The sequence below is a fragment of the Copadichromis virginalis genome, linkage group LG3 (assembly GCF_057382275.1).
Source record: "Copadichromis virginalis isolate Kocher_CV1m ecotype Utaka linkage group LG3, C_Virginalis_male_GT1.1, whole genome shotgun sequence".
Lineage (NCBI taxonomy): Eukaryota > Metazoa > Chordata > Actinopteri > Cichliformes > Cichlidae > Copadichromis > Copadichromis virginalis.
Genome location: NC_140620.1, coordinates 46085369 through 46112313, shown reverse-complemented (window position 1 = coordinate 46112313; position 26945 = coordinate 46085369). Strand labels below are relative to the sequence as shown.

The 26945-nt window shown below is 40.3% G+C and overlaps 1 protein-coding gene, 1 long non-coding RNA gene and 2 pseudogenes across 2 annotated transcripts; 2 read left to right on the top strand and 2 right to left on the bottom strand.

Moving 5' to 3' along the window:
- The window catches only part of LOC146715007 (serine/threonine-protein kinase Nek1 pseudogene), a 1370-nt pseudogene extending 1167 nt beyond the window's left edge, over positions 1–203 (top strand).
- A 1111-nt stretch (positions 204–1314) lies between these two features.
- Positions 1315–4160, top strand: LOC146715006 (serine/threonine-protein kinase Nek1 pseudogene; annotated as a pseudogene).
- A 16136-nt stretch (positions 4161–20296) lies between these two features.
- On the bottom strand, positions 20297–22089 carry LOC146715005 (uncharacterized). Its single transcript, XM_085451361.1, has 6 exons — positions 22004–22089; positions 21762–21901; positions 21482–21565; positions 21172–21353; positions 20580–20804; positions 20297–20482 (listed from the first exon to the last, which is right to left on the bottom strand). Exons 4-6 carry the CDS (start codon positions 21341–21343, stop codon positions 20355–20357), a joined length of 525 nt encoding a protein of 174 aa, XP_085307487.1. The 5' UTR covers positions 21344–21353; positions 21482–21565; positions 21762–21901; positions 22004–22089; the 3' UTR covers positions 20297–20354.
- Positions 22090–23609: 1520 nt separating this feature from the next.
- Positions 23610–24920, bottom strand: LOC146715004 (uncharacterized). The gene is made up of 3 exons (XR_014919319.1): positions 24453–24920; positions 23868–24202; positions 23610–23781 (listed from the first exon to the last, which is right to left on the bottom strand). It is a non-coding gene; the product is annotated as an uncharacterized LOC146715004 (long non-coding RNA).
- Positions 24921–26945: the final 2025 nt, after the last annotated feature.

The following is a 26945-nucleotide window of genomic DNA, read 5'->3' as shown; positions in this document are numbered from 1 at the left end:
CAGGGAGGGACTCCTCTGAAGTCAGACTTAACAGAAGTCTGAGTTTATGGTCTCAGGTGCCGGTTTCAGGTCTGCCTGAATAAAACAAGTTACTTTTTTAAATTTAGGTCCCATCACAGTTGGAGAGGAGCAGGAAACTGACGCCACACTCGTCACGCCCAGTTTCAAAACTCCAAGGTGGCGCTCAGCTCCAGGCTTCATGATTGGTGACGTCACACGGCTATGTCCATCTTTTATATACAGTGTATGGTTCAAATCTCTTGTTATGTTTTGCGTTTTTATATATCTCTGTGCTCATGTGCTGGTGTTTCTCAGAGGTTGTTCTTAGTGGTTTGTTTCAGTCTTGGTCTGACTGTAGTTTTTTTGTTTGTTTTTAATGCCACTTTGCATAAACAATTGATAAACAAGTGCAATTACAGCTTTGCAGTTCTGGATTTCTTTGTGGTATTTTTCTTTGCAATGATTGAATTTTTTTCTGTCTGTTTCCTCCCATTTGGGTCTGTTATTTGTACTTTGTGGTAAATGTATTTGTAGTTTTCATTTCTTTTGCAGCCATGCCTCTCTTAGTTGTCTTTGTGGATCCATCTTACCTCTTTTGTGACAATGTATTTCTTCTGTTGTCTCTTTGTGTCGCGTCTGTTTGTTGGTGTAATAACTTTTTAGGACTTTTTATGTTTTTTTGTGGGGTTTTTTTTTTATCCTTTATGCTCTTTATGCAGAGCTTTGTGTTGTTGAGTCTTTATGTTCATTTGACTGACACCCGAAGAACAATTGTTGTTCAAACTAAAGCTCTAGCTTTATGAAGTGAACATTAAACTGACAATGTGAAACATACTGGTGTGGGGGGAATGCTGCTGGGGCTGAGCTGGACCTCGACATTTTTCCCATGCTGGCTGTGGTCCTGCAGACTGATAATAAAATCTCAGCACCAGCAGCCGGCATGTATCTCAGGTCTGAGTCCATTCAGAGTGAGTGGAGCTTAAAAAACTTGCAGTAGCCTGGAATAGTAAAGCAAGCACAGAGAAGACTTCAAGAGTCTTGCCGCTGAGCCGTGAAATGAAAAGTAGCAGCTGATGTAGCAGACCTGGCCGGGGTGGGGGAGGGTATCAGCAGGCAGCCGAGTGTCGAGGGACGGACGAAGGGAGTGAGCTGCCTGTGAACTACAACCAGGAGTGCAGAAAGCTGCAATTCAGCCGGGGGCACAGCAGGTGGTGCTCTGAAACAGTCGAAGATAAACAGGAGCAAATGGAGCTAAAATGATTCTTTCCACCAGACAAAAAAAAAAATTCCAATATTTATTTAATTTCACTTTCAATGTTTAAGATAATTCGTGGGTCGTACCCTCCTGTGTCTTGTCACTACTCCCAAGAAGTGCGATCTCTCCTTGCACAGCTGTTTAAACGCGACCCTCGAGAGCGACCCTCAGTCAACAGCATACTGGACAAACCTTTCCTCTCCTGCAGGATTGAGAAGTTTCTCACACCACAGATCATTGCTCAGGAATTTCGCCATACTTTTCTTCACAAGCAGCCTAAATCGGGTGTGGCACAGGTGCCATCAGCCTCAGCCCAGAAGATTACAAAACCAGCCGCCAAATACGGAGTGCCTTTAACTGTGAGGAAGGTCCCAGATAGAGCCAGAAAGCCTGCAGACAAGAAACCAGCTGGAAAACACAAACCGGCCCTTCTCCCAGCAACCCTCCAGAGAAGAGTGAGTAAGTGGAAGAAGAGAGGAAAAAACACGAGGATGGCATCAGAAAGAAGAGGATGGAGATGATTGAGAAAGAAAGGAAACAGAGAGAGCAGATGTTCATGTTGAAAGCGGAGCAGATGAAGAGATATGAAAAGGAAAAGATCAATCGAATAAACCAAGCTAGAGAACAAGGCTGGAAGCATGTCTTGAGTTCTAGTGGAGGTAGCAGCCCAGAGAGAAAGTGTTTTGTAGGAGGTGGAAAGAGAGGTGCACATGTTGCTGCTGTTCAGGGTTCTACTCTAGCTCCTCTCCCAGGTAAAAGCTCTTATGAACACTACCATGCAATCCTCGACCAAATGGCTAGACCGACGCCTAAAGATGTCAGCAGGGAGAGCTCCTCAGCTGGACCTTGCAGTCCCATTCGTGTACCAGCCGCTGCAGGCACAGTGCTTCCTAACGGCCCTGCTCGACGACTAGACCATGACGTAATCAAGAGAGAACTCCACAGGCTGCAGCATGTTTCCAAACAAGCCCATATTAGCAGGCAGCGCGGTCAAATGGCAGTTGGGCGAGCCTTTCAAGTTGAGGAGTTTTTGCAGCGGAGGAGGGAAGCTATGCTCAACAAAGCCCGTGCTGAAGGACAGCTGGAGTACTTGGCAAGGCTCAGACAGATCCGCTTGCAGAACTTCAATGAGCGCCAGCAGATCAAAGCTCGACTCAGAGGAGAGAAGTATGATAGCGATGGTTCTGACAGCCAGGAGTCCAGTGAGGAGGCCGAGCTCAGGAGAAAGAAGATAGAGGCTTTAAAAGCACAAGCTAATGCCCGTGCAGCTCTTCTCAAAGAGCAGCTAGAGAAGAAGAGGAGAGAAGCATATGAGAGAGAAAAAAGGGCATGGGAGGACCATCTTGCAGCACGAGGGGTCAAAGGTGGCATGGCGGGAGCAAATATAGTGGCCTCAGAAGCAGTATCGTCTACCTCTGATAGTCCTCTTCCACAGCCAGGCCCCTCTCAGCCAGAACCAGCTGCCAAAACTCCAGCCCTGCCTACACCCAAACCCTCCACCCCAGCTATATCCATGACTGCTGCCCTAAAGAACGTTGGAGCAATGACGCCACTAAAGGAGAGCTTGCCTGAACCAGAGTCTGCAACCATGATCCAGAGTGAGAAGAAGCAGATTCTGCGCAGACTTAACCAGAACCTTAAAGCTCAAAGCCCAGTGGAGGAGGTGGAGGAGTCTCCTTCCGCCCCAGCAGAATCAAGTCCTGCTCCAACCCAAAACCAGTCTGATACAGACAAGCGCCCCTCTTCCAATGAAGACCGGAAGAAGTGGGAAGCAGCAGAGCTACCTGTACTTCCCGTGGCTCAGCAAACTTTAGAGGAAACATGTGCCACAGGAAGCACCACTTCAGCATCTCCAGATGGTAGGCCGTCCTCTGGTGGTGACAGGAAGAAGTGGGAGGCAGGAGTTCCACTTGTCCTCTCTGCAGCTCAGCAAACTCTAGAGGATACATCCCTCATGACCATTGAGCAAACAGCGGGCGAAGTTATACAGATGGCTGTGCTACAGGAAGATGCTCCCAGGAAGATGTGGGGAGCAAGTCCAGACTCTCAGGTGCTGAAGGTACTTAAGGAGGCAGAACTTCAGCCACTCACTCAGCCACTGGAGACTCTCACCATATGTGAGGACGAATCTTCTAGTCCTGTTAAATTAAACCAGATGACAGCAGAAGCTGGCATTGTGAAGATACCTAAAGAAGTGTTACCCCCTGTAGTGGCTGAGAGTCCTGCAGCTACAGATGTGGCCTCACATCAAGAAATCTCCATGGCTGCTGCAATAGAGAGCCCAACACTGCCAACCAGCGTTACTGAGACTCAGGATCCAGCAGACTTGGAGTCGGTGTTTTTAGAGGAAACCCCTAAACAGGCCTCACATCCTCCAAACAGTGTGCAGCAGGCTTGGGAGCAGGAAGGCCAACAGCAAATGCCAGCAGAGGGCGATATAAGACCAACAGGCAACAAAGAGGCTGAGCAGAGTGCAGACAAAGCTCCTGAGCCATCAGCTCAGCATGAGGAGCCCCTATTTATGAAACTGTGTTCCCCGGCCCACCGACGCACTGCCGCCCTCACTATCCTCTCAGCCCAGTCCTCCATGGATGAATCATCCTCCTCTCTGGCCTCTCGCTCACGCTCTGTCTCACCTCTACGCACCAAACACCAGAATGCACTCCTCATTGGTCTTTCTACAGGCATGTTTGATGCCAACAACCCCAAGATGCTGCGGACATGCTCTCTACCAGACCTGAGTCGACTCTTCAGCTCTCAGCAGGACGTTACAGTGACTGGCGAGGCTAACGTTGCTCCAGACAACAACCTGGAAATTGAGGACCTGGATGAGGCAGGAAAAGATGATGACCAGAAATTTGTCACGCTACTCTTTTCTGATTTCTTTCTGTCTGTAAACATGTAAGTATGTTTAAAAACAAACAAAGATAACAAAATGAAAATGTACAAAACATAGTACTATTGTATTGTGCACATTAAATTGTGCATTGATGTCAGTGATATACATTTTAATTTAGTTTTTTAGTTTTAAGTTTTAACAGTTTTAATGTCTTTATTCACATTGACGTGTTTCTACACATAAATCAACAACTGTCAGTTAATATGATTACCAAAGAGACAAAAATCTCAGTTTAGTGTTTTGTGTTTGCGTTAGACCTGATATAACAAAGACAATGAAAAAGTATGACAAAAACTTTCTTGTCAAAGTTTATAAGTCAAGTGTTCAGTTAGCTTTGATTTAGAAGCAGCACAGTATGAAAGAGAAGTTTTACACATACAGAACATTTAATACCAGAGACAGACGCTGACTAACATGCTACAGTTCATCTTTATTATTTTCTAGTTGTGTTAGTGTTGCCATCACACTGCGTAGTTTCTCTTCATTGTCATTGATTTCTGCAGCTGTTGTCTCAAAGTACTTATTCATGTACTCCTTGCTGGCTCCCATGAAAGTCTTTAGGTCATCCATTAAATCCAACACTGGTCTAAGCAGTGATGTAGAAATCAACAATGGCTTCATAACTTCAGACCAAGGATCCATGAGACGTCGAAAATCATCAAAGATAGCTGGAACATAGGCTCTGTCTAAATTATTTTCAGCCTGGAAGACAAAAATAAACCAAATTTATGTAACAAAATATACAAAAATAAATATAATAAAAATCTTTGCCATACAGAGGAGTTCGTTGACTGCAAGGTGCTTTATTGCTTGTGTCTGCAGAAGAAGCTCAAATCACCACACTTGAACCAGCATATTTGACAGTGGGTTTGAGGTGTTTAAGTGTCTGAAATATCATTCCACTTGTAGAGGGTGGAGAGGCCAGCTTTTGAGCTGTCAGCAATCACAAAGAACCAATCAGAGCCAATCTGGAAGGCCTCAATATCATTGGGCTTAGAGATCTTGGACACCTCGATATCCTGGAACTTATTGAACCTGCTTTGGTCGTCATCAAACTTATAAATGTGGGAACCACCAAACAGCTGAGCCACAATGACAAACACCTCATTTTCGATGATAACAGATTTGCACCCCTCAATGGACTGACCTAAAGGGCAGAGAAACACATGAATCGCGTGAGAATGAAACTGGAAGCATTCTGGGAGTGTTTGTTAGCCTAATGTGTGATTTAGACTTCCTAACAGAGATTGAAGCGTTACTGATAATTTGTAAGAATTTTTAAAAAAGTGATGTAATGTGACAACCTCATTGGTTTACAGAATGATGACGACACACACTTTTAGGAGCTTACCTCCAATTCTTCCTTTTATCTTTTGACCCTTAAACCCATAAATAGGGGTGAAAATCAACGTCCTTTTGTCTGTTATTCGCAGCATTTATGTTCGCAGCCTTCGACTGTTCGTGGCACAGATTTAGAGTATTACCGGTGAAAAACAATGACTTTTAGTCCATTACTGGCAGCATTTCTGTTTGCAGCCCTCAACTGTTCGCCAGAGAAGCATTTGGAAACATTTGGATCCTGACTCAAGACTCCAACATGTCTCAAGGTGAAGAACCAAAAAGTCAAGAAGTTGACCCCGGTGCTCTTCCCTGGGATGAACCAGAAGACCCTTACCTCTCCTCTCTTCCTTGGGATGAACAAGTAGAATTAGAGAAGCGCTTGGCAGAAATGGAGAATGAAAATCTTCTTAACAGAGAGAAGATTGCGTCATTGATGGAGGAAAATGAGAGACAGAGTGCTCAATTAAAAAAAATGTCCTACCAGCTTCAAGAAAAGGAGAGTATTATTGATGAAAAACAATGGGATATCAAAGACATGGAGAAAAAGAACCAAGAGCTCCAAGGAAAGCTGGATCAAGCTCTAGAAAAAATTAAAGAAATCCTCCAAGAGAAGAAACAACAGAACATGAGACAGAGACAGATGCACGATCAACTCGAAAAGATGGAGACAAAATAAAATACAGAGTGGTGACATAGTGGTGAAAGCAAGGGATGATAAAAATCAGGAAACAAATGAAGAGGTTCTTCAAGAGAAAAGGCAACAGCAGATCAAACAAAAGCGAATGGGCCGCAAGCTTAAGAACATTAAGAAACAAAATGACGAGTTGCAAGTAAAGCTTGATGAAGCTCTGCAAATAAATGAAGCAATCCTCGAAGAGAAAAACCAACAGGACATAAAGCAGCGAGACATGGAGAGGCAACTCCAACACATGGAGGGAAAAGACAGGATGCTGCAGGCAAGGCTTGAAGAAACAATGCACAAATACGACGAGTTCCTTCTAGACAAAAAGCAACAGGAGATGAAACAGAAAGAATTAGCTACGTCCACACGTACCCGGGTACGTGTGGACGTAGCTAATTTCTTCAAGCCGAATTAGAAGAAGTGGAAAGAACATGCAACAAACTTGAGAAGCAAAATACAGAAACAGTGGACGAGTTGAGATCCCTCATACTAGAGAAAAAAGTTCTTGTGGAAAATCAACTCAAAAAGAAGAAAAAATGCTTCCGCCTCTTCCTCCGGAGGGCCACTCCTGCCTCATCATCCTCCACCTCTGTTCCAGCTTAGTTTTCCCTTCTCCTCTCCCTCCCCTCTCTCCCCAATAATTTAATAATAAACACAATCCGGTTGTTCAGTGATGACGCGACGAATCCTACTTCCGGGTCTAAAGTAGTCTGCGTTTAATATGGCTTTTATGTTGTTAACATGTTTAATGCTATGTATTTTCTTCTATTTGATCTCAAAAAGCTCCTAAAACAGTCAGTGATCCCTGTTGACCTCCCTCGGCTTTTATTACCGCTAATCATTTATTTAAGCTCAGTTTTTAAAACCTTAGGATGTAACTACAGCCCAGCCCATGCAGCAGTATATGAATGACTAACTTTGTATTGTAGATGAATTATCTCAGTTGTTCTCCTGGCTGAAGTTTGGTCCTTTTACAGCATCCTGCCATGCGATTACATTTGTTTCTGACCACCGAGAAAACTCACGTTAACTTTTATCGAGTGGGAAAAAAGTTAGCTTGTTTATATTATGCTAACATAGCTATGTCGCTAGCGGTCACGTAGCACATCATTATATACCAGCTAGCCAAACTTCAGTAACCCTACAAACGTCACTGCTGTTTAGTTTTCTGTCTTCATTTATGCTGGAAGTGATAAGAAAGCTGTATGTTTTAATTTGTTTCCAAAACCCCGCAGTCAGGACATGCTATATTGTATTTAGATAGAAGCTAGCGAGCTAACTCCCTGCTAACTTCTAACTCCGTTAAATGTCATAAATTCCGTTTTCATGGATGCCTGGATGTTAAACTCAATTGTTACACCTGGTAGAGCAGAACGCTGATCATTTTATTAAAGATGAAAGACTTTAGACAGTTTTTCAACTCTCAGTAATGCCACAGTGATCGTTTGATATATGGACCTGCAGCGGAGTTTAGACCCAGACACGGCTAGTGACGTCAGACTGAACAACCGGATTGGCTCCATTTTACACCTGTCAGATCAATGTCTTCATTCAAGAAGGAATTGTCGTTGGTCCCAGGTCTGAGGGAGGGGCGGTAGTTACAGTCGCAGTAGCACAGGAACAGAGCAGGAGGAAAAGAGAGAGAGAGAGCCAGTGACAACAACGTCACATTAGAAAGGTATAGTAATCATCCACAACTATTTTCAGTTGCGGATGATAAAGGATACAGAAAGTTTATTCATGCATGCCCATATGACAGAGGCTACGTCCACACGTTCCCGGGTATTTTTGAAAACTGAGATTTTTCTATGTGTTTGTACCTTTCGTCCACACGTAAACACGAAAACTGAGATTTTTAAAAACGCCTGCCAGGGTGGATATTTTCGAAAACTCTGTTTTTGCTTTGGCATGTTCCTAGCAGCGTTTTCCTTCATTTCTGCGTTTACGTGTGGACGGGATTATTTTTTAAAACGAAAACGGAAAATCTCAGTTTTCAAAAATACCCGTGTACGTGTGGACGAAGCCTTAGATTGCAAGATTGAGAACATTGAGAAAAACAATGAAGGCTTGCAAGTAAAGCTTGATGAAGCTTTGCAAAAAAATACAGAAATCCTTGAAGTGAAAGAACAACTGGTCATAAACCAGGGAGACATGCAGTGCCAACTCCAAGGCATGGAAGGAAAATACAGAACACTGCAGGCAATGCATTATGAAACACAGAACAAATATCAAGAGCTGCATCAAGAGAAAGAACAACAGTACATAAAGCAGAACGAAGAAAAACTTCTTCTTGTCCAGGACTTTGAGAAGACAAACCAAAAACTGCAAGAACTTCACAACAAAATTAAGTACACAACAGCTGAAGTGGAAGGAGAAAAGGAGAAAGTGCAAAAACAGGAGGCAGCAGCTAAAGAACTAAAAGAAAGGCTCGAAGAAGAACAAGCCAAATTAGAAGAAGTGGAAAGAACATGCAACAAACTTGAGAAGCAAAATACAGAAACAGTGGACGAGTTGAGATCCCTCATACTAGAGAAAAAGTTCTTGTGGAAAAGCAACTCAAAAAGAAGAAAAAATGCTTCCGCCTCTTCCTCCGGAGGGCCACTCCTGCCTCATCATCCTCCACCTCTGTTCCAGCTTAGTTTTCCCTTCTCTGCTCCCTCCCCAATAATTTAATAATAAACACAATTGGCTCCATTTTACACCTGTCAGATCAATGTCTTCATTCAAGAAGGAATTGTCTCTGGTCCTAGGTCGGGGGGTAGTTACAGTCGCAGGAGGAAGGAGAGAGAGCCAGTGACAACAACGTCACATTAGAAAGGTATAGTAATCATCCACAACTATTTTCAGTTGCGGATGAAAAAGAATACAGAAAGTTTATTCATGCAGGCCCATATGACAGAGGCTACGTCCACACGTACCCGGTTTTTTTTAAAAACGGAGATTTTTCTATGTGTTTGCACTTTTTGTCCACACGTAAACTGCGTTTTCGGTCACTGAAAATAGAGATTTCTAAAGACGCCTGCCAGGGTGGATATTTTCAAAAACTCTGTTTTTGCATTTCTGTGTGGATGAGGAAAACTGAGAAAACGCAGCGTCAAAGGTGTGCGCCTTTTTGACGTCACACTGTGCGCCACGTTATTGTTTCGGTAAAATGAATTTCTACAATACTGTTACTGTTAATTGTACTCTCTGCAGTGTTTAAATGATTACATATACACACACAGTTACCGTCCCTCCACACGTACAACTTGGTTCTGCTTCTATGCCTCATCTTTGTTTACTATTTCCCACCAAGGCTTCTAGACTTCTGATTGGCCAACATTTCTACACGGTTAGTACTATATCGCCACCTGTTGCTTTGGCATGTTCCTAGTGTTTTCCTTCATTTCTGCGTTTACATGTGGATGGGATTATTTTTTAGAACGAAAACAGAAAATCTCCGTTTTCAAAAATACCCGTGTACGTGTGGACATAGCCAGAGAATATGAATGTTCTTTTTGTTTTCATATTTTAATTTATATTTAATTGTGTTGTGGTTTGCAGTGTTTTGTGTTATTTCACTTTAAATTAGTTGAAAAGGAAGAAGCTGAAAATTTAAATAGTTAAAAGTTGAACTGTGAATAGTTGGCTTTTGTATTATATGATTTATTTATTGCATTTCATGTGGAGTGAATAAATAAAAGTATATTTACGGTGGCCCCTAGAGACAAAGCACGTACAAACTCCAAAACACGTATAAAAGACAACAGAAGTGCTCCAGGATGCTAGGCGCAGTGTTGAGCTTTTGTTACCTAGTGGCAACACAAGCCAGCAAGTACCATGACTGGATTTGGTGTGTGGTAGTAACAGGTAAATGAACTTTTTTTTTTTTTTTAATTATTTGAATATATATGAGTGCTTGTGTATAAATACACAAACCATACACATATGCTTTCAATTGTGTAATTTAAGTGATCAAGGTAGCTCTGTTTTGAAGTTCAGTTAATGTTAGAAATTTGTTTTGGAGTTTGTACGTGCTTTTTGGAGTTTGTATGTGTTTTGTCTCTAGGGGCCACCACAGTTATTTATATATAAAAATATATAAATAAAACCACTTTTTTAACATTAGTAATTCCTTTTGTGCATAATTTTATATTATTATTAATAATAAATTAATTCAAGCAACAAAACGACCTGAAGAGCTGGTTCAGAGCTCTTTTTAGTGAGCCGAGCCGAAAGAGCCGGTTCTCTAAAAAGAGCAGGAAATCCCATCACTAGTTTGTACGTGTTTTGGAGTTTGTACGTGTTTTGAAGTTTGTACGCTCTTTGTCTCTAGGGGCCACCGTAAATATACTTTTATTTATTCACTCCACATAAAATGTAATAAATAAATCATGTAATAAATAAATCATATAATACAAAAACCAACTATTCACAGTTCAACTTTTAACTATTTAAATTTTCAGCTTCTTCCTTTTCAACAAATTTAAAACGAAACAACACAAAACGCTTCAAACCACAACACAATTAAATATAAATTAAAATATGAAAACAAAAAGAAGATGCATATTCTCTGGAGAGTGCTTTGGAGCGTTTTCCTTATAAAAGGGCAGTTTTTACCGTTTCTTCCCGCAGTAAATATAAACAACGATAGTATTCAGAAAGAAAACCAAACATTGCAAATATTTTTATCATAACTCTGGTTTTACGTGGCCTATCAAGACAATTTAAAAACTGGTATAAAGTCCACACTTTTTCCGCCTAGTTTTTACGTGTTTTGGAGTTTGTACGTGTTTTGAAGTTTGTACGCGCTTTGTCTCTAGGGGCCACCGTAAATATACTTTTATTTATTCACTCCACATAAAATGTAATAAATAAATCATGTAATAAATAAATCATATAATACAAAAACCAACTATTCACAGTTCAACTTTTAACTATTTAAATTTTCAGCTTCTTCCTTTTCAACAAATTTAAAACGAAACAACACAAAACGCTTCAAACCACAACACAATTAAATATAAATTAAAATATGAAAACAAAAAGAAGATGCATATTCTCTGGAGAGTGCTTTGGAGCGTTTTCCTTATAAAAGGGCAGTTTTTACCGTTTCTTCCCGCAGTAAATATAAACAACGATAGTATTCAGAAAGAAAACCAAACATTGCAAATATTTTTATCATAACTCTGGTTTTACGTGGCCTATCAAGACAATTTAAAAACTGGTATAAAGTCCACACTTTTTCCGCCAATTGTTCCGTCTGTCCTGCTCACATCTCCAATGGTTGTACACGTTGTCATTAACGTGGCTTCACTCCACATCAGCCACGCCGCTTTGCTAGCTAAAACACCGGTGTCGGCACATAAGGACGCTGTCATAGCCTGTCGTTGATTAGCTGCGTATATACAAATGTGAATCGCATCATTGGCTGGACTATCGATGAGGTGGCATTGTTCTAATCACATTAGTGATGTGTCGGTTGCGAACGAAATGGCTCTTAGAGCCGGTTCTTCGATGTGAACGACGCGAGTGTGGGTTTTTTTTTCTTTTCTTTCTCTCACTCTGTCTCTCGCACTGTTTTTCCCGCTTCACTCCGCATGCGAGCCTTGTGCTTTATGCTGGGCAGAGGGGGGAGGGGCGGTAGTTACACATGCAGTAGCACAGGAACAGAGCGGGAAGGAGAGAGAGATAAGATAAGATGACCTCTGTTAGTCCCACAGGTGGTAAATTTGTTTTGTTACAGCAAGAGTGCAAAGCTATGTAGCAGAAATGAGAAAACACTGGAATGCAATAAAATACAATGGAATAAAATAAAATACTATATACAATAGAATAAAATAGAATAGAATAATATACACAATAGAATAAAATAGAAATACAATACTATATACAACTGAGTAGGAAAATACAAAAATACAACTTCGTCAGAAGAAGAATTGCACAAGAATTGCACATATAGCAGTCAAGAGAAAGGGAGCCAGGGACAACAATGTCACATTAGAAAGGTATAGTAATCAACTATTTTCAGTTGCGGATGATAAAGGATTCAGAAAGTTTATTCATGCAGGCCTATATGACAGAGAACATGCATCTTCTTTTTGTTTTCATATTTTAATTTATATTTAATTGTGTTATGGTTTGCAGTGTTTTGTGTTGTTACACTTTAAATATGTTTAAAAGGAAAAAGCTGAACATTTAAATATTTAAAAGTTGAACTGTTGTGGTTTTTTTATTATATGATTTATTTATTACATTTTCTGTGGAGAGAATAAATAAAAATATAGAGACAAAGCATGTACAAACTTCAAAACACGTAAAAACTCCATAACACGTATAAACTCTGAAGCAAGTGTGGCACTATGTTAAAGACACAGACATGAAAATAGTAGCCCCCCATTTTATTTTATGCTCAGAGACACTTTCTTTTAGTAAGGCCACTGCAATGTCAGTTTTAATGTTATATAAGTTCCGCCAGCAGAGGAGCTCGGTCCTGTACGCATCGGTAGCTGAAGCGAAACTAGAAGAAGTAGTGTCAGTGGTGAAGAGGCAGCGTACAGCCTGCGCGCCAAAGAGAACTGATTGTCATATTTTTCTGTTTTTACAGGTAAACTGGGTGGTTGATAATGTAAAACAGAGGTTCTAAACGTGACAGACAGCAGTGGCGATTAATGATAAATGTCTTGTGTGTGGCGAATGTTAAGCTAAAGAGCTAATTTACAAGTTGGTCCAGTTGTTAGCCTGTGCCGATCCAAGTGTTAGACAGTACCGAAACTCTGTGAGCTCAGTGCAGGTATTTTTGGGTTAAAGTCACAATATATATGTTTTGCACAATAAGAGAAAATGTGAATTGCTTTATGTTTAGTTCATGAAGAGTGAATGCTGTAAAAATGTGTTAAGAAAATGTTTATTTGAAAGAGATTAGTTTGATAAATGCAGTTAAGAAGACAGGTTCATAAATAGATTAAAACAGAAGTAAAAACAAGATAAAACTGTAAGGAGCATTCACTATGGTGCTTGTGCATACAGTAAAATGTATTTTTGTGATTTAAGCAGTTTATAAGAGTGGTGCATGTGAATATGAAACTGTATAAGTTACTTGTATAAAGTAATGCCAGCTACACTAGAAGAAGTAGCGTCAGTGGTGAAGAGGCAGCGTACGGCATGAGAACTGATTGTCATATTTTTCTGTTTTTACAATTTACTGTAAAAAAATAAATATGTTGCACAGGAGATGAGTTGGCCCATCATTTCAGCGGTGTAACACACGTGCAAACTCCGAAGCACGTACAAACTCCAAAACACGTAAAAACTCCATAGCACATACAAACTCAGATGCACATACAAACCCCGAAGCACATACAAACTCTAAAACACATACAAACTCTAAAACACGTAAAAGCTCAGAAGCACGTAAAAACTCCAAAACACATACAAAACACAACAGAAGTGCTCCAGAATGCTAGGCGCAGTATTGAGCTTTTGTTACCTAGTGGCTACACAAGCCAGCAAGTACCAACGACTGGATTTGGTGTGTGGTAGTAACAGGTAAATGAATATATATATATTTGAATATATATATGAGTGCTTGTGTTTAAATACACAAACCATACACATATGCTTTCAATTGTGTAATTTAAGTGATCTAGGTAGCTCTGTTTTGGAAGTTCAGTTAACGCTAGTAATGTGTTTTGGAGTTTGTATGTGCTTTGGAATTTGGACGTGCTTTTAGGAGTTTGTACGTGCTCTGTCTCTAGGGGCCACCGCATATATTTATAAATAAAACCACTTTTTTTTTTACATCAGTAATTCCTTTTGTGCATAATTTTATATTATTATTAATAATAAATTAATTCAAGCAACAAAACAACCAGAAGAGCCGGTTCGGAGCCGAAAGAGCCGGTTCTCTAAAAAGAGCCGGAAATCCCATCGCTAAATCACATACGGGACCAGACAGTCACTTACCGACTAACACTGCAAAGCAGAATTGTTAAAGTTTTAATTTTAATTTCAATTCAGGTTAGACTTTTTTTGTGCACAACGCAGATTTTCGGTGCGCAGAGACCGTGTAGGCAGTGCGCAAGCGCGCAGCTTAGAGGGAACATTGCTTAGCATATGTGACAATGCATGGCACAAAATGAACAAGAGGTTTCTATTTACGGAGTTCGTTTGAACAGCTTCCGAATCAGAGGCGGAGGCAGACATTTGATACACCCGGGGCTTAGCCCTAAAGGGTAGTATGCATGTAGGATTGGGGGGGGGGGGTTAGAAATGACTGAAAGATTAATAGGCTGTTTTGAGTTATGTTAAAAAAAAAGAATGACTTCATATAGGGAAAAATAAATATCACATCTGTAGGACACCTTAAATTAGTTTTTTAATTAAGCAGCAAGGCAGAACAAAGTCGGGGCTGTATCAAGACACGAGGACTAAATCCCAATTCAACCAGACCCAGAACTGATCCAGAATTAAAACAGGACTACAACAGTTCAAAATCAGGACTACTTAGGACTTAACCAAAACAGAACCAGAATCAGAACTAGATGATAGTAGCACTAAAATCATCATAGACCTGCACTACACTTATTTTTTAATTCTACCAAAGTCCACTATTTAGATTGAGAAAAGTTTATAAAATTATTTAGCCTTGTTGTGCAAACAAGCCTGCATAACTTAATAAATATAGAATTTGAAAAATAGCAAACCTAAAAAGAAACACTAGGTATGAGATACATGTGTACCTATGATACGGTGATACTTTTGGTAAACAACCATTTGACTAACATGTGTCTCACCTGCTCTTGTTCCATCTCAGTTCTGTCCTCATTCTGCTCTCCATCTCCCTCTTTGTGCTGACAATCATCAAATATACAGTTGAAACCAGATATTTACATACTCTTCAGAAAACAAACAATTTTTTAATTGTAACATCAAATCAGACTAAATGTTTATTTTTTTTAGATTGATAAATATAAAAAACATATTTGTTAACTTTAAGAGTAAAGAGAGAAACTATCTGTATTTCTTAATTGTAAATGGCACCAAATTGTATTCAAAATTAAGCCACATTTACGGAGCTCCACAATTCTTTTCCTGGTGTTTTGGTTGACATCTCTTGGTTTTCCCATTTCAAAGAAACAGGCTCTGTGTTTTGCCTTGTATGCATCCACACGTGTGCCACCAATTTATCCACATGGACTCTACTAACCTATCAGAAGCTTCTTCAGCTCAAAATGGAATCGTCTGGAGTTTTCTTATTAATTAACAATAAACTTAGTGTATATGTACTCCTAAATTTGATGAAAGTAATAAAAAATAGACAGCTCTGTTGATGATTTGCTTTGGTACCTGGTCAAACTTAAGCTCTCCTCTGTCTGCCTGGCTGCGTTTCTCCAACAGTGCACTGGCAGGTAGTGATGGGTCGTTCGCGAACGAAATGGCTCTTAGCTGTTTGGTGGTTGTTGAAATTTTGTGAGGTTTCACCTGAGATTCTGGCATTTCGGGCAAAATAAATTTATATTAAAAAATCGATTCAGGATTTTAATGAATCGATTTGACGTTATCCAAGCCAGAATCGAACCCACCCCTGAGGCCACTGTGCTCCCTGGGACCTTTCCAACTTCATAGGCAAAATGCGTAATTGACATACTGATCTACTGTGTCCATTTCACTCTTTGTCTCTCCATAGCGTGGAAAGGACACTCATGCAGAAGTTGCAGTAGTCTACACTAACAGCAGAGGGAGATATTTTTTTAAGCCAAAGTGAAAATAATAATAGTTAATGGATAATAATAATAAGTGTTTAAACAGACATTTCTAATACATTTGCATATATATAAATATTGGCTGTCTAGCTTAATCGTTTCTGATGATTAAGGACCTTGAAATGTAGGTTTTTTGTTTACTACTGACTTCTTGGCTTTAAAAAGAGAGGCACATTATATACATCGTACAGCAATAAATTCTCCAGCTTTTGGGCAAATAAAGCGACCCTGAAAAAGATTAGAGAATGAATGGATGGTATGTTATTATTTCAGTGACAACATTCAGGTTTTGTTATGATGATTATTGGCCTTTGACACCATGTGAGATTTTATTTTATAATATTATTTATTTATTTTCATAAAGTTTTTTTAATCCTTCTTCTTTTATGTGGTTTTCGTTTGTATCTGTTTTTATGTATTTAATCTTCTTTTCAGCACTTTGGTTCATTGTGGTTGTTTTGTGATTCTGAGGCTGATCAAACTAACTCAGTAAATGGAAACCTCTTGTTCATTTTGTGCCATGTACTGTCACATATGCTAAGCCTAATTACACAATGTACAGTCCCAGGCACTGTGGACCATGTGGTCATTCCTCCCCAGAATCCCACACAGTGCAGAATGTCCAAAAGGTGAAAAAGCAACTCTATAACTCTTCTTCCCACACCGTGACTCCACTCCCGTGAGAAAACGCACTCCGCTCCTGGCAATACACAAACACATACACACATTGGCGGGCAATCCACTATATCGAGGGTTAAAATCCCGCATAAGTCAACAGCTGTACTGTCAAGTTTCACACCGTATAATCCCACACAGACTGGAGCTCAGCGACACTCTTAATGTGTATGTATAATATAATACAGATACATAAAAAATACACTCCAAAAATACACAGTCCTTGAAATGTACAAAATATTATTAAAAAATTAGAAAATGGAGACACCTTGGCCTATGGTACAATGTATGAAAAGATCTTTACTGCAGATACTACTATGGCTCTGCAGATTTTTTCTTTTCTTTTAACCTATGTCGCCTCAGCTTGAGGTTGGTAAATCTGTCTATCACATTTTGGTGGTCAAGTCTCTCAAGCATCTCTTTCTCAACTGACATCACAGCCAGGTGCTGGAGACTGCTTTGACCCATGGTCCTTCTCAGCCAGGTATGGAGCTGACTCAAGACACTAAAATGGCCTGTACTTCATGCTCCTTTCAAGCTCCCCTATGTACATTTAATATAAAGCTTTTTTTTGGTTTTCAGTATATGTAAAAGTACGGCTTTGTTATTCTATGTAATAATTTCTGAAAAACCTTTAGGTATTTATTTTATAAAGTGCATTTGTTATGATTTCAAGTAACACGCTAACAGCTTCACTGCTCACCTTTCGCTCTTATAATCTAGTCAACCTTTATGTGCTTGAGTAAGAAAAACAATATCTCACTGTACAGTAACTGATCAGCCAGTATGGTTTTAGGAAATTTTGAATGAGGCAGAATGACATTTTCATTATTGTTATTATTTTTATTTATGTATTTATTTTTGCTTTACCAGCCTTTTGAAATCTCTGCTGAAAACCATATTCTCCATGGTAATCTGTTGTTACCGGGACAGTGGAGGCTTGGGATGTAATGCCATCTTTGTGCAAACTGTCATTTGGTAGCTCTCCCTTAATTGCTGGTCATTGATGAGCAACATATCGATGCGGCTATCTGTCCTCCATATATACAATTACATAAACATACAGACACACAGACACCTTTTAAGCCCTTGTCCTCTGATCAGGTGTCCATGTAGCATTTACCTGGATCACTGTCGCCAAACCATCTGTTTCATAATACATGTAAGCGAATGGTCCCAACGTGCTTAAGATACATTTTTAAATTATCTGTGTAATTTCTGTTCATATTTAAATTAAGAGGGGGTGGCAGTAAAAACTCTGTAACAGAAATATCATCAAGTACACTGTCAAACGATTGCGCTGTACGGACTCGCATACTTGACTACTGATAAACGGCTTTCACGTCAGACTTCTCTGTGCATTTTATTTACTGCTAAGCTGCTTAGCAGCTCTTATTTATCCAAAGTGCGACACCTGAGCGCAGACCCGGGCTGTTAAATATGAGTCAATACAGATGTCAGACAGACTGTCCAAATTCTCCCAAAGAATCTGCAGGCACCTGTTTAAAACTGGCTTAGAATAGAAAGTTCTAAGTCTATTTGAGATATTCTTATTTTCTGTTAATAGTTAATCTTTCAAATGACAAGAGATAATGCCTAGATATCTCACCTCATCTTTCATCTGTGTATTACATATTAACTGCAGGAGACACTCATGTAGAGCTAGTATCTCACATTTATTATTATTCATCTGTAAACCTGACGTGTTTCATAATTGCCTTGGCTATGTTAATCATCATGCTCTTCAGGAGTCGTCAAGACGCGGGGAACACAGATGAGAAATTAAAATTGAGCCACAGGGGAAGCAAAACAAGAAACCTGAACATGGAAACAAGACTTTCACAATAAAACACGAAACTGTGAACGTATATAATACAATATGAAGCAGAGTAAAATTTGGAAACATGACACTTTTTATTTCAATATGTAAATTAAAACAAAACAAAACACCCTCAAATCACATTTAAATTACAGGCAAGACAATGTAAAAACAGCTGCTTTTTTAAGAATAAAATCACTGCATAAAAAAGCCCATGCAAAGAGAAGAGGAAAAGAACAGATAAAATCAAAGTCAGCTGTCCAGCCACTCCAAGTCTTCCCCTTCACCACCATAAGATTTCCGAGTTACTCCGTAGTCCCATAACAGCTCCTCACCAACTGTGATGTCCTTCAGGGCAATGAAAAGTATTGTCTCCTGAGGTCCTGCAGGGAAGTTCATTGTAAACTTCTGGGGCTTGATGTTGGGATTTTTCCGGGAATGGTTCATTCGCCTTCCATAGGCAGGGCTCTAGACTAACTTTTTGCCATGGGCGTACCGGTACGCCTAACTTTAAAAAGTTAGGCGTACCGGCACAAAAGTTAGGCGCACACAAATTTTATAATAATTTATATAATATAATGTGTTTTTCTGGATACACTGTGCTTTTTCAGCATTCAAAGATTGATGACACCGTGTCAGAGCACTGGCTATGATTTTCAGAAGGATCAGGCCTTAACTTAACAGAAAAGTTAGCAATAGTTATTTTCCTATTACAGCTACATCCACTTCTGTCGTGCCTAGGCTGCTCACTAGGGCTGGGTATCATCACTGATTTCTATAATCCATTCGATTCCGGTTTTCAAAGTCCCGATTCGATTCAACTTAGCCTCAGACAGTCAGATATATTATAATTCTGATCATTTATCAGTACTGACTTCATCAGAATTGTGAACATCACAGCAGATGCCTTTGTGTGAAAGTAACTGAGAATAAAACACAGAAAAACATGAAGGAGATTTTCCTGGTTTGGCTTTTTATAGCAGATAACCTTAAAAATATTCTACAATGTTCTGCATATAAAGTTTAAATTTCTTCAGTATTGAACAACAGAAAAAAAATGTCCGAGGTCATTTAAGTGAAAAAAGAAAAAGAAAAGAAAAAGACAGCAGCCGACAGCGCTGTAAACAACACAGAGAGAGAGAGCTAGCTGTGCATGAAGTGTGATTTTAATAGTCGTGGAAGCAAAACAGCAAAATTCATGACGACATTGATCAAATGTGACGCGCAGTTTGCTGCTTCTTTTGCTGCTTCTTTTGCTGCTGGCTCGGTGAATTTTGGTTGGAGAGAGACAAAACCTGCAGCTCAGAATCAGCGCAAAAAGACGTAATCACAGCGCGGACCCGACGCATCAGAACCGCTAATCTCCGACAGCGTGTCCGTCTACGGGCCGTCGGGTGAGAAAGCCGAGAAAGACAAAGTTGATTCTGAAGCGTCGGTCCGTTCTGTGTTTATGTCTTTGCGTGGAATCCGTGTACCTGCTCTCGTTTGCTGTTTGGTTGTTGTTGAAATGGTTTTGTGAGCTTTAATCTGAGAATCTGGCGTTTCTGGCAAAACACAGTTATATTTAAAAGTCGATTCAGGATTTAATGAATCGATATCGCTTTATTCAAGCTACTCACCTCCCACTTCCACCTGCACTTTCAACTGGACCATGGCCAATCAGAGAGGTCCCGCCCCTGACTATCTCTGATTGGTTTAGTCCACGATAGGGGCAAAATGTGTGTCTGTTGTTGACCACAGGGAAGGTTGCAGGTTTGTTTTTGTTTTTTTGCTACCGGAACAGTTGGTCGCACAGGTGCAACCAAATATATTTTTTTAGTCGCACCACTGAAAAATTTGGTCGCATTTGCGACCAAATTGGTCGCACTCTAGAGCCCTGATAGGTGTCAATTTCGGGATGACAGGCACAGGGGAATGCAGTGGCATCGATGCACATACCTCGGTCACACTTGTCCCTGAAGAAGAACAGATACCCGACTGGGGCCTCCGTTTCCCTTCTGCTTCACTGATGTATGTCCCGTGGTAATCGCACACGATATCCCTTTGCGGAAAGGCATAAGTGCGATCACACCTGTAAGTTGAAAGAGACCGTCGGTCATGACAGGGCTCTTAGAAACGTTCACTTGCAATTTAAAGACCGTTTAGTCTAAATGATGTGTGCATTTTACCTTTGCCCTTCCGTTCCCCGAAGTCTTGCAAAGCCAGGCTCTTCCACTTCTGCTCTGCAATCGAAGACATGAGGGACTCGTTGTCTTGTATACTGGGCTGCGGAGCAACCCAGGCCTGCAAGATGGCATTGACAGTGGGCTTGTTGGTGTGCCATTTCTCCTTGTCCAAAGCCATCTGCACACGTGCAGGCTGAGGTGGGTTACCTCCTCTGCCAACTGACTGACCTAAACAAAGTGGTCACAAAGCAAGGTACAAGAAATAGTGCAAGTGATTATTGCGGCTTAAAAAAGAAAAATCAACCATATGCATTTTACGTATGCAAATACGTTTCACATATTTGTACCTTAAAATATTCCTTATTTATAATTGAGCTATCTGTGTATATTTTGGTGTATAACATTGAGTGGGTTGTACTTAAATGTATTGTATTATTTAATTAGTTCAGTCTGTTACTGCTATTGTCTCTACACAAGTGTAACCCACATAATTTTCTTAGAGATTATTAAAGTATTTTCATTCTGAAATGCATACAAAACAAACAAAGCAATGCAACAGAAGAGGCTCCATTAACATGACATGCCCAGGCCTTACCGAGAATGTACCCAACTCTTTTCTTCAGCTGAATATCCCTCCATTTCTTGTAGTGGTGTCTGTGCTGTGGGAAGCCAGCCTGTACACACTGCCGTTTGGATGGTGGCTCTCCATTCAGGGTGACCGGGAAGGCCTGGAGGAAGGCATCCCATTCTTGGTGTGGCAGGTGCATAGATGATGTGCTACATGAAAGGTGTAGAGGAGGGGATGCATCAAATCCATCAAAAGTTTTTAAATGTGAAAACTTGTAACACAGGTTGACTTGTGGTAGTGTGTGATATTTATATAAAAAAAAAAAAAAAAAGTGCACCTGGTCTGTCCTGGTGTCTGTAGTCCTCCTACTGAGCTTTATGCTGACTCAGCCATAGCATCCTCAGGTTCAGTGCTCAGGTATCTGTGGTTTTTAATGCATGCAAATGAATTAGAGAGCCAAGAGAGATGAAAAAGCTAAAATACAAGGGGCAAACATCTCTGACATACAGCAACATATGTGGCTGACTGTTATGAGTACAGGGTTAGGGTTTCTCTGTCAGATCAAAGAAACAAATCTTTCTTAATATGCTGTTGATCCAGTTATGTCAAGCACTCACCTCGCTCTCAGGCATTTTACATCTAATGATGGGTTGGACAGTGGGACCCCACATTCTCCTAGGAAGAAATTGCCCCTGTCATCGCTGCCAGCTATTTGATTTTGCAAGGACACTGCACGGATGAAATAGCAGTCCAACAACTCCAGAGAAAAAAAGGAATCAATGTTAAATATCTCATAAAATCAATTCACAAGGTACCTATAGAGTAAGAAGAGAGTCGCTGCTGAGAATGAATGACTTACTTGTTCTTCCTGGCTGGTTATCCTCAAGTTACCACTGAATGCTGTGGAACTCAGCTCAACACCATCAGCTACTGCTTTCCGCGCCATCCAGTCCTCTATAGAGCTGGGCGATAGAACGATAACGATATGTATCGCGATTTAACTTTTACTCGATAGAGAAATTAAGCTATCGCGATAGACCTCGCCGCTCTTGTCCTCAAAGAAAAAAAAAAAAAAAGGTCAGCCAATCCAAATTAAGTAGCGCAGAGCCGAACCAATCACAGCCGCAGAGTCACGTCGCGTGGCTTGTTACGTACAGCACAAGTGCCAAGCCGCACGTGTGTTTGTTTGGGAAGTAGCCAGCGGGTAATGGAGGAAATGAGTGTGCCAACTAGAAAAATCAACCGAGCGTGACCGAAGAGAAAAAAGATGATGGTTCCAATGCCGGAGAGATTGTCAAACGGAAGAGCCATAGAAGTTCCGTAGTGTGAAGGTATTTCGGCTATTTCAAGTCTGACAAAAAATAGAGTAGCGTGCACTGTAAATTGTGCCGAAAGCAAGTCTGGAAATACAATGAACTGGTGCATGCGTCACACTGTGCGCCACGTTATTGTTTCGGTGAAATGAATTTCTACAATACTGTTACTGTTAATTCTACTCTCTGCAGTGTTTAAATGCTTACATATACACACAGTTACTGTCCCTCCACACATACAACTCGGTTCTGCTTCTATGCCCCAGCTTTGTTTACTTTTTCCCACCGAGGCTTCTAGACTTCTGATTGGCCAACATTTCGGCACGGTTAGGAATCTAGCGCCACCTGCTGCTTTGGCATGTTCATAGCAGCGTTTTCCTTCATTTCTGCCTTTATGTGTGGACGGGATTATTTTTTAAAACGAAAACGGAAAATCTCAGTTTTCAAAAATACCCGTGTACGTGTGGACGTAGCCTCAGTCTCTGACTGGAAGCGCTAATTCGTCATTCGGCTTTTGTCAGACTAAAGTAACTGTTAAAACTGTTTGAAAAGCTAAGCTATACAACAAGGAGAGATTGAGAATTTCCTTTTAGTGCTCAGTTTATTTGATATTGACAAAAGTTAGTCAGTTTTGTCTGTTCTTCTGTAAAACAAACTAAGATTTATTTTTAGAATTAATATTTTGTTTCTAAGTGGAATTGACAATTTAGTCTGTTTTGTTTGTTCTATTTTGAAACTTAAACGCTTTAGCGGCTGCCTTTTGTGTAGTTTGCAATATTTGCCTTTATTTATCTGAAAAAGTCTCATGTTCCATAAGTACATCTACCCTGTTGAACTTATTATGGGAAATAAATATTTAAATAAAAACAAGCTGCTGATTATTTCACATTTTACTTGTGAGCAACGGCACATTTAAATCTTACAAATATAGTTATTTGGCTTATATCGTGATAGATATCGTTATCGCCTGAAATGAAAAAAACATATCGTGATATGAAAAAATCTCATATCGCCCAGCTCTAGTCCTCTACCTGTGTATGTGTGTGTGGGGGGGAAAAAAAAAAAAAAAGTTGGAGCTTAAAGAAATACAGACTTACATCAGCTGTCATTTCACTTATCGTGCACTTTTATTGTTGGCGGCGCACTTACACAAAGTTCTTGAACAGCATTTGCTGTCATTCCATGTTGTAAAATCAGGATGGCCTCGCAGTACTGTCTGAAGGTAGTCATTGCAAATGTGGGGATGCAATCGCCACCTGAAAGTCTTGCGTGGAAATATTCAATGTCCTTCTTGGCCACGGCAAGAATTTCCTTCTTATCAGACCTATTGCAAATGTGACAGAGGTAAGACATCATTGAAAGTGTGTATGTGTCATCCAATATGTGGAAGTGGCAATAAGGTCATCATACCTCGCTGTTGGCACGACTGTCGGGCACGACTGTCGGGCACGACTGTCGGGCACGCTTGGGGACTGTCAGTGATGATAAATCCACGTGTTTGAAGGCGAGTGCAGAGTTTAATGCAAGATTCTTCATCCTTGCAGTACTCCTGGAGCTCTGAGAAGTTCCAGACTCTACCTTCATTAGAAAACAGCTTCTGTGAAGCAATGGCTCTGGAAGCTTCTTCCTCACATTCCTGTGGTGTGCAGTTTCTCGCACACACTCTGCTCAGGTGTGTGTGAATGGACTGTTGGGGCTTTTTACAAAGCAGTCAATAGACAACATTTCTCTCCATCTTGTTTGCACTGTAAATATAAAGAGTGAGAGGCAGAGAGTGAGAGAGAAAAACTCTGCATATCAATCTAGTTTATTTTGACAGTATGAAAAAACAAACAAAGAACAACAACAATACATCCACACACAAACTTTGCTTCCACCCCCCCCAAAAAAAAAAAAACTTAAAGAAAAAAAAGTTTTAAAGTTTAAAAACGAGGAGAATGGCACATGCAAGTTTTACACGTTCAACCACTTAAAAGCCCAACAAACAGTACTTACATTAAAATTGAACCGTTATCTTCTGTTGTCGTCTCTCTCTCTCTCAGTCAGTGTCCTGCGGAAACAGAGTGGCAATTAACCATAGCATATCACAAGTTGGCTACTTTTATGTCCTTGTAGCTGTATGCTACTCCACCCCCTTTTGCCTACTGAATGACAAAATGAAAGGCCCACTTTTACCACCTACTGAACGACCCATTGACCCACCCACTGAACTGAATTTGTTGGTGAAAAATGTTTCTCATGTTAATTTAAGAGCTGTTAAAACTAACTGGTCCGTTCTCCCGAAGTTTATTTTGTTCTTCCAGACCAGGGGTAGGCAACCGTTCTTGCTTTCTTTCTTTCTTACAGTTATATTGGCGGTTGGCAAACAATTGAAAGGTGCATTACCGCCACCAACTGGTATGGAGTATGGTCTGGAACGACTCTCAAAAAAAAAAAATTTCTCAAATCCTGCCAAACAGGTTCCCCTCTTTTAAAAACTGAAATAAGGCCTGATAACTTTTACTTCCCGATTCCTTTCGCTACAAATCAACCAGATCCAGTTTGATTTTTAGGTTACTAAGATTTTGAATCAAATGTCTCCTCTCAACCTGATACCTCTGACACTGCAACATGACATGTTCTACAGTTTCCTCTACCCCACAGTAATCACATTTGCCAGTACTATGTTTCCCTATCATGAATAACGTATTATTCAAGGTAGGCAACCTTTCTGATGGCGAGTGCCATTTAAGTAGGGCGCTACTAACGAGGCCCATCAGCTGGAGGAGCTAACGGCTGACAAGCGGTTGTGACTTCCCAGGTAGGGATCCCTTGTCTTTTCAGAAGCCCGGGGTCTTTTGGAGTGTAATTTTTTCATAGTTAGATGCCTGGCAACTGTATAAAACAAAAACTAAACACAATATTCGAAGCACATAGTGCAAACTGTGGGAATTTATGACTGTGCATAAATCCCCCCTAATATTGGTATGATCCAAGCTGAGCGAGGGGGCGGGGGGAGCTGCTGCCTGCCAGTAGTGATGGGATTTCCGGCTCTTTTTAGAGATCCGGCTCTTTCGGTTCGGCTCACTAAAAAGAGCCGGCTCTTCAGGTTGTTTTGTTGCTTTAATTAATTTATTATTAACAATAATATAAAATTATGCACAAAAGGAATTACTAACGTAAAAAAAAGTGGTTTTATTTGTATATGTTTATATATAAATATATGCGGTGGCCCCTAGAGACAAAACACGTACAAACTCCAAAACACATTTCTAGCATGAACTGAACTTCCAAAGCAGAGCTACTAGATCACTTAAATTACACAATTGAAAGCATGTGTGTATTGTTTGTGTATTTATACACAGGCACTCATATATATTCAAATAATTTTAAAAAAGTTCATTTACCTGTTACTACCACACACCAAATCCGGTCGTTGGTACTTGCTGGCTTGTGTAGCCACTAGGTAACAAAAGCTCAACACTGCGCCCAGCATCCTGGAGCACTTCTGTTGTCTTTTGTAAGTGTTTTGAGTTTTTAAGTGCTTCTGAGTTTTTTGTACGTGTTTTGGAGTTTTTACGTGTTTTGGAGTTTGTACGTGCTTCAGAGTTCGTACGTGATTTGAAGTTTGTATGTGCTTTGTCTGTAGGGGCCACTGTAAATATACTTTTATTTTTTCACTCCACATAAAATGTAATAAATAAATCATATAATACAAAAATCAACTATTCACATTTCAACTTTTAACTATTTAAATTTTCAGCTTTTTCCTTTTACAAATTTAAAGTGAAAACAACACAAAACACTGCAAACCACAACACAATTAAATATAAATTATAATATGAAAACAAAAAGAAGATGCATATTCTCTGTCATATGGGCCTGCATGAATAAACTTTCTGAATCCTTTATCATCTGCAACCGAAAATAGTTGTGGATGATTACTATACCTTTCTAATGTGACGTTGTTGTCCCTGGCTCTCTTTCTCTCTCTCTCCCTCTGGCTCTGTTCCTGTGCTACTGAGTGTAACTACCGCCCCTCCCCCCTCTGCCCAGCATAAAGCACAAGGCTCAGGTGCGAAGTGAAGCGGAAAAAAAGTGCGAGAGAGAGAGAGGGTGAGAGAAAGAAAAAAAAAACCCACGTGACGGCTCGCGATAAGGAGCCGGCTCGTGTCGTTCACGTCAAAGAGCCGGCTCTAAGACAGTAAATGAGAGCAGGTACACGGTTTCTGCACAAAGACGTAAACACACAGCGCGCACCCACCGACGGATCAGAATCAGTGAGATGTCGCCTTTCTCACCTGACGGCACGGACATGGTCAGGGGTGAAAGCTGACAGCTGGCTGATTCTGATCTGTCGGCGGGTCCACGTTTTGTGTTCACGCCCTTTTTGCTCTGATTCTAAAGATGTTAGTTTTGTCTCTCTCCAAACAATATTGACCAAACCAGCAGCAAAAGAAGATCCAAACTGCGCTTCAAATAAACATTGTCATGAATTTCCTCTGACTT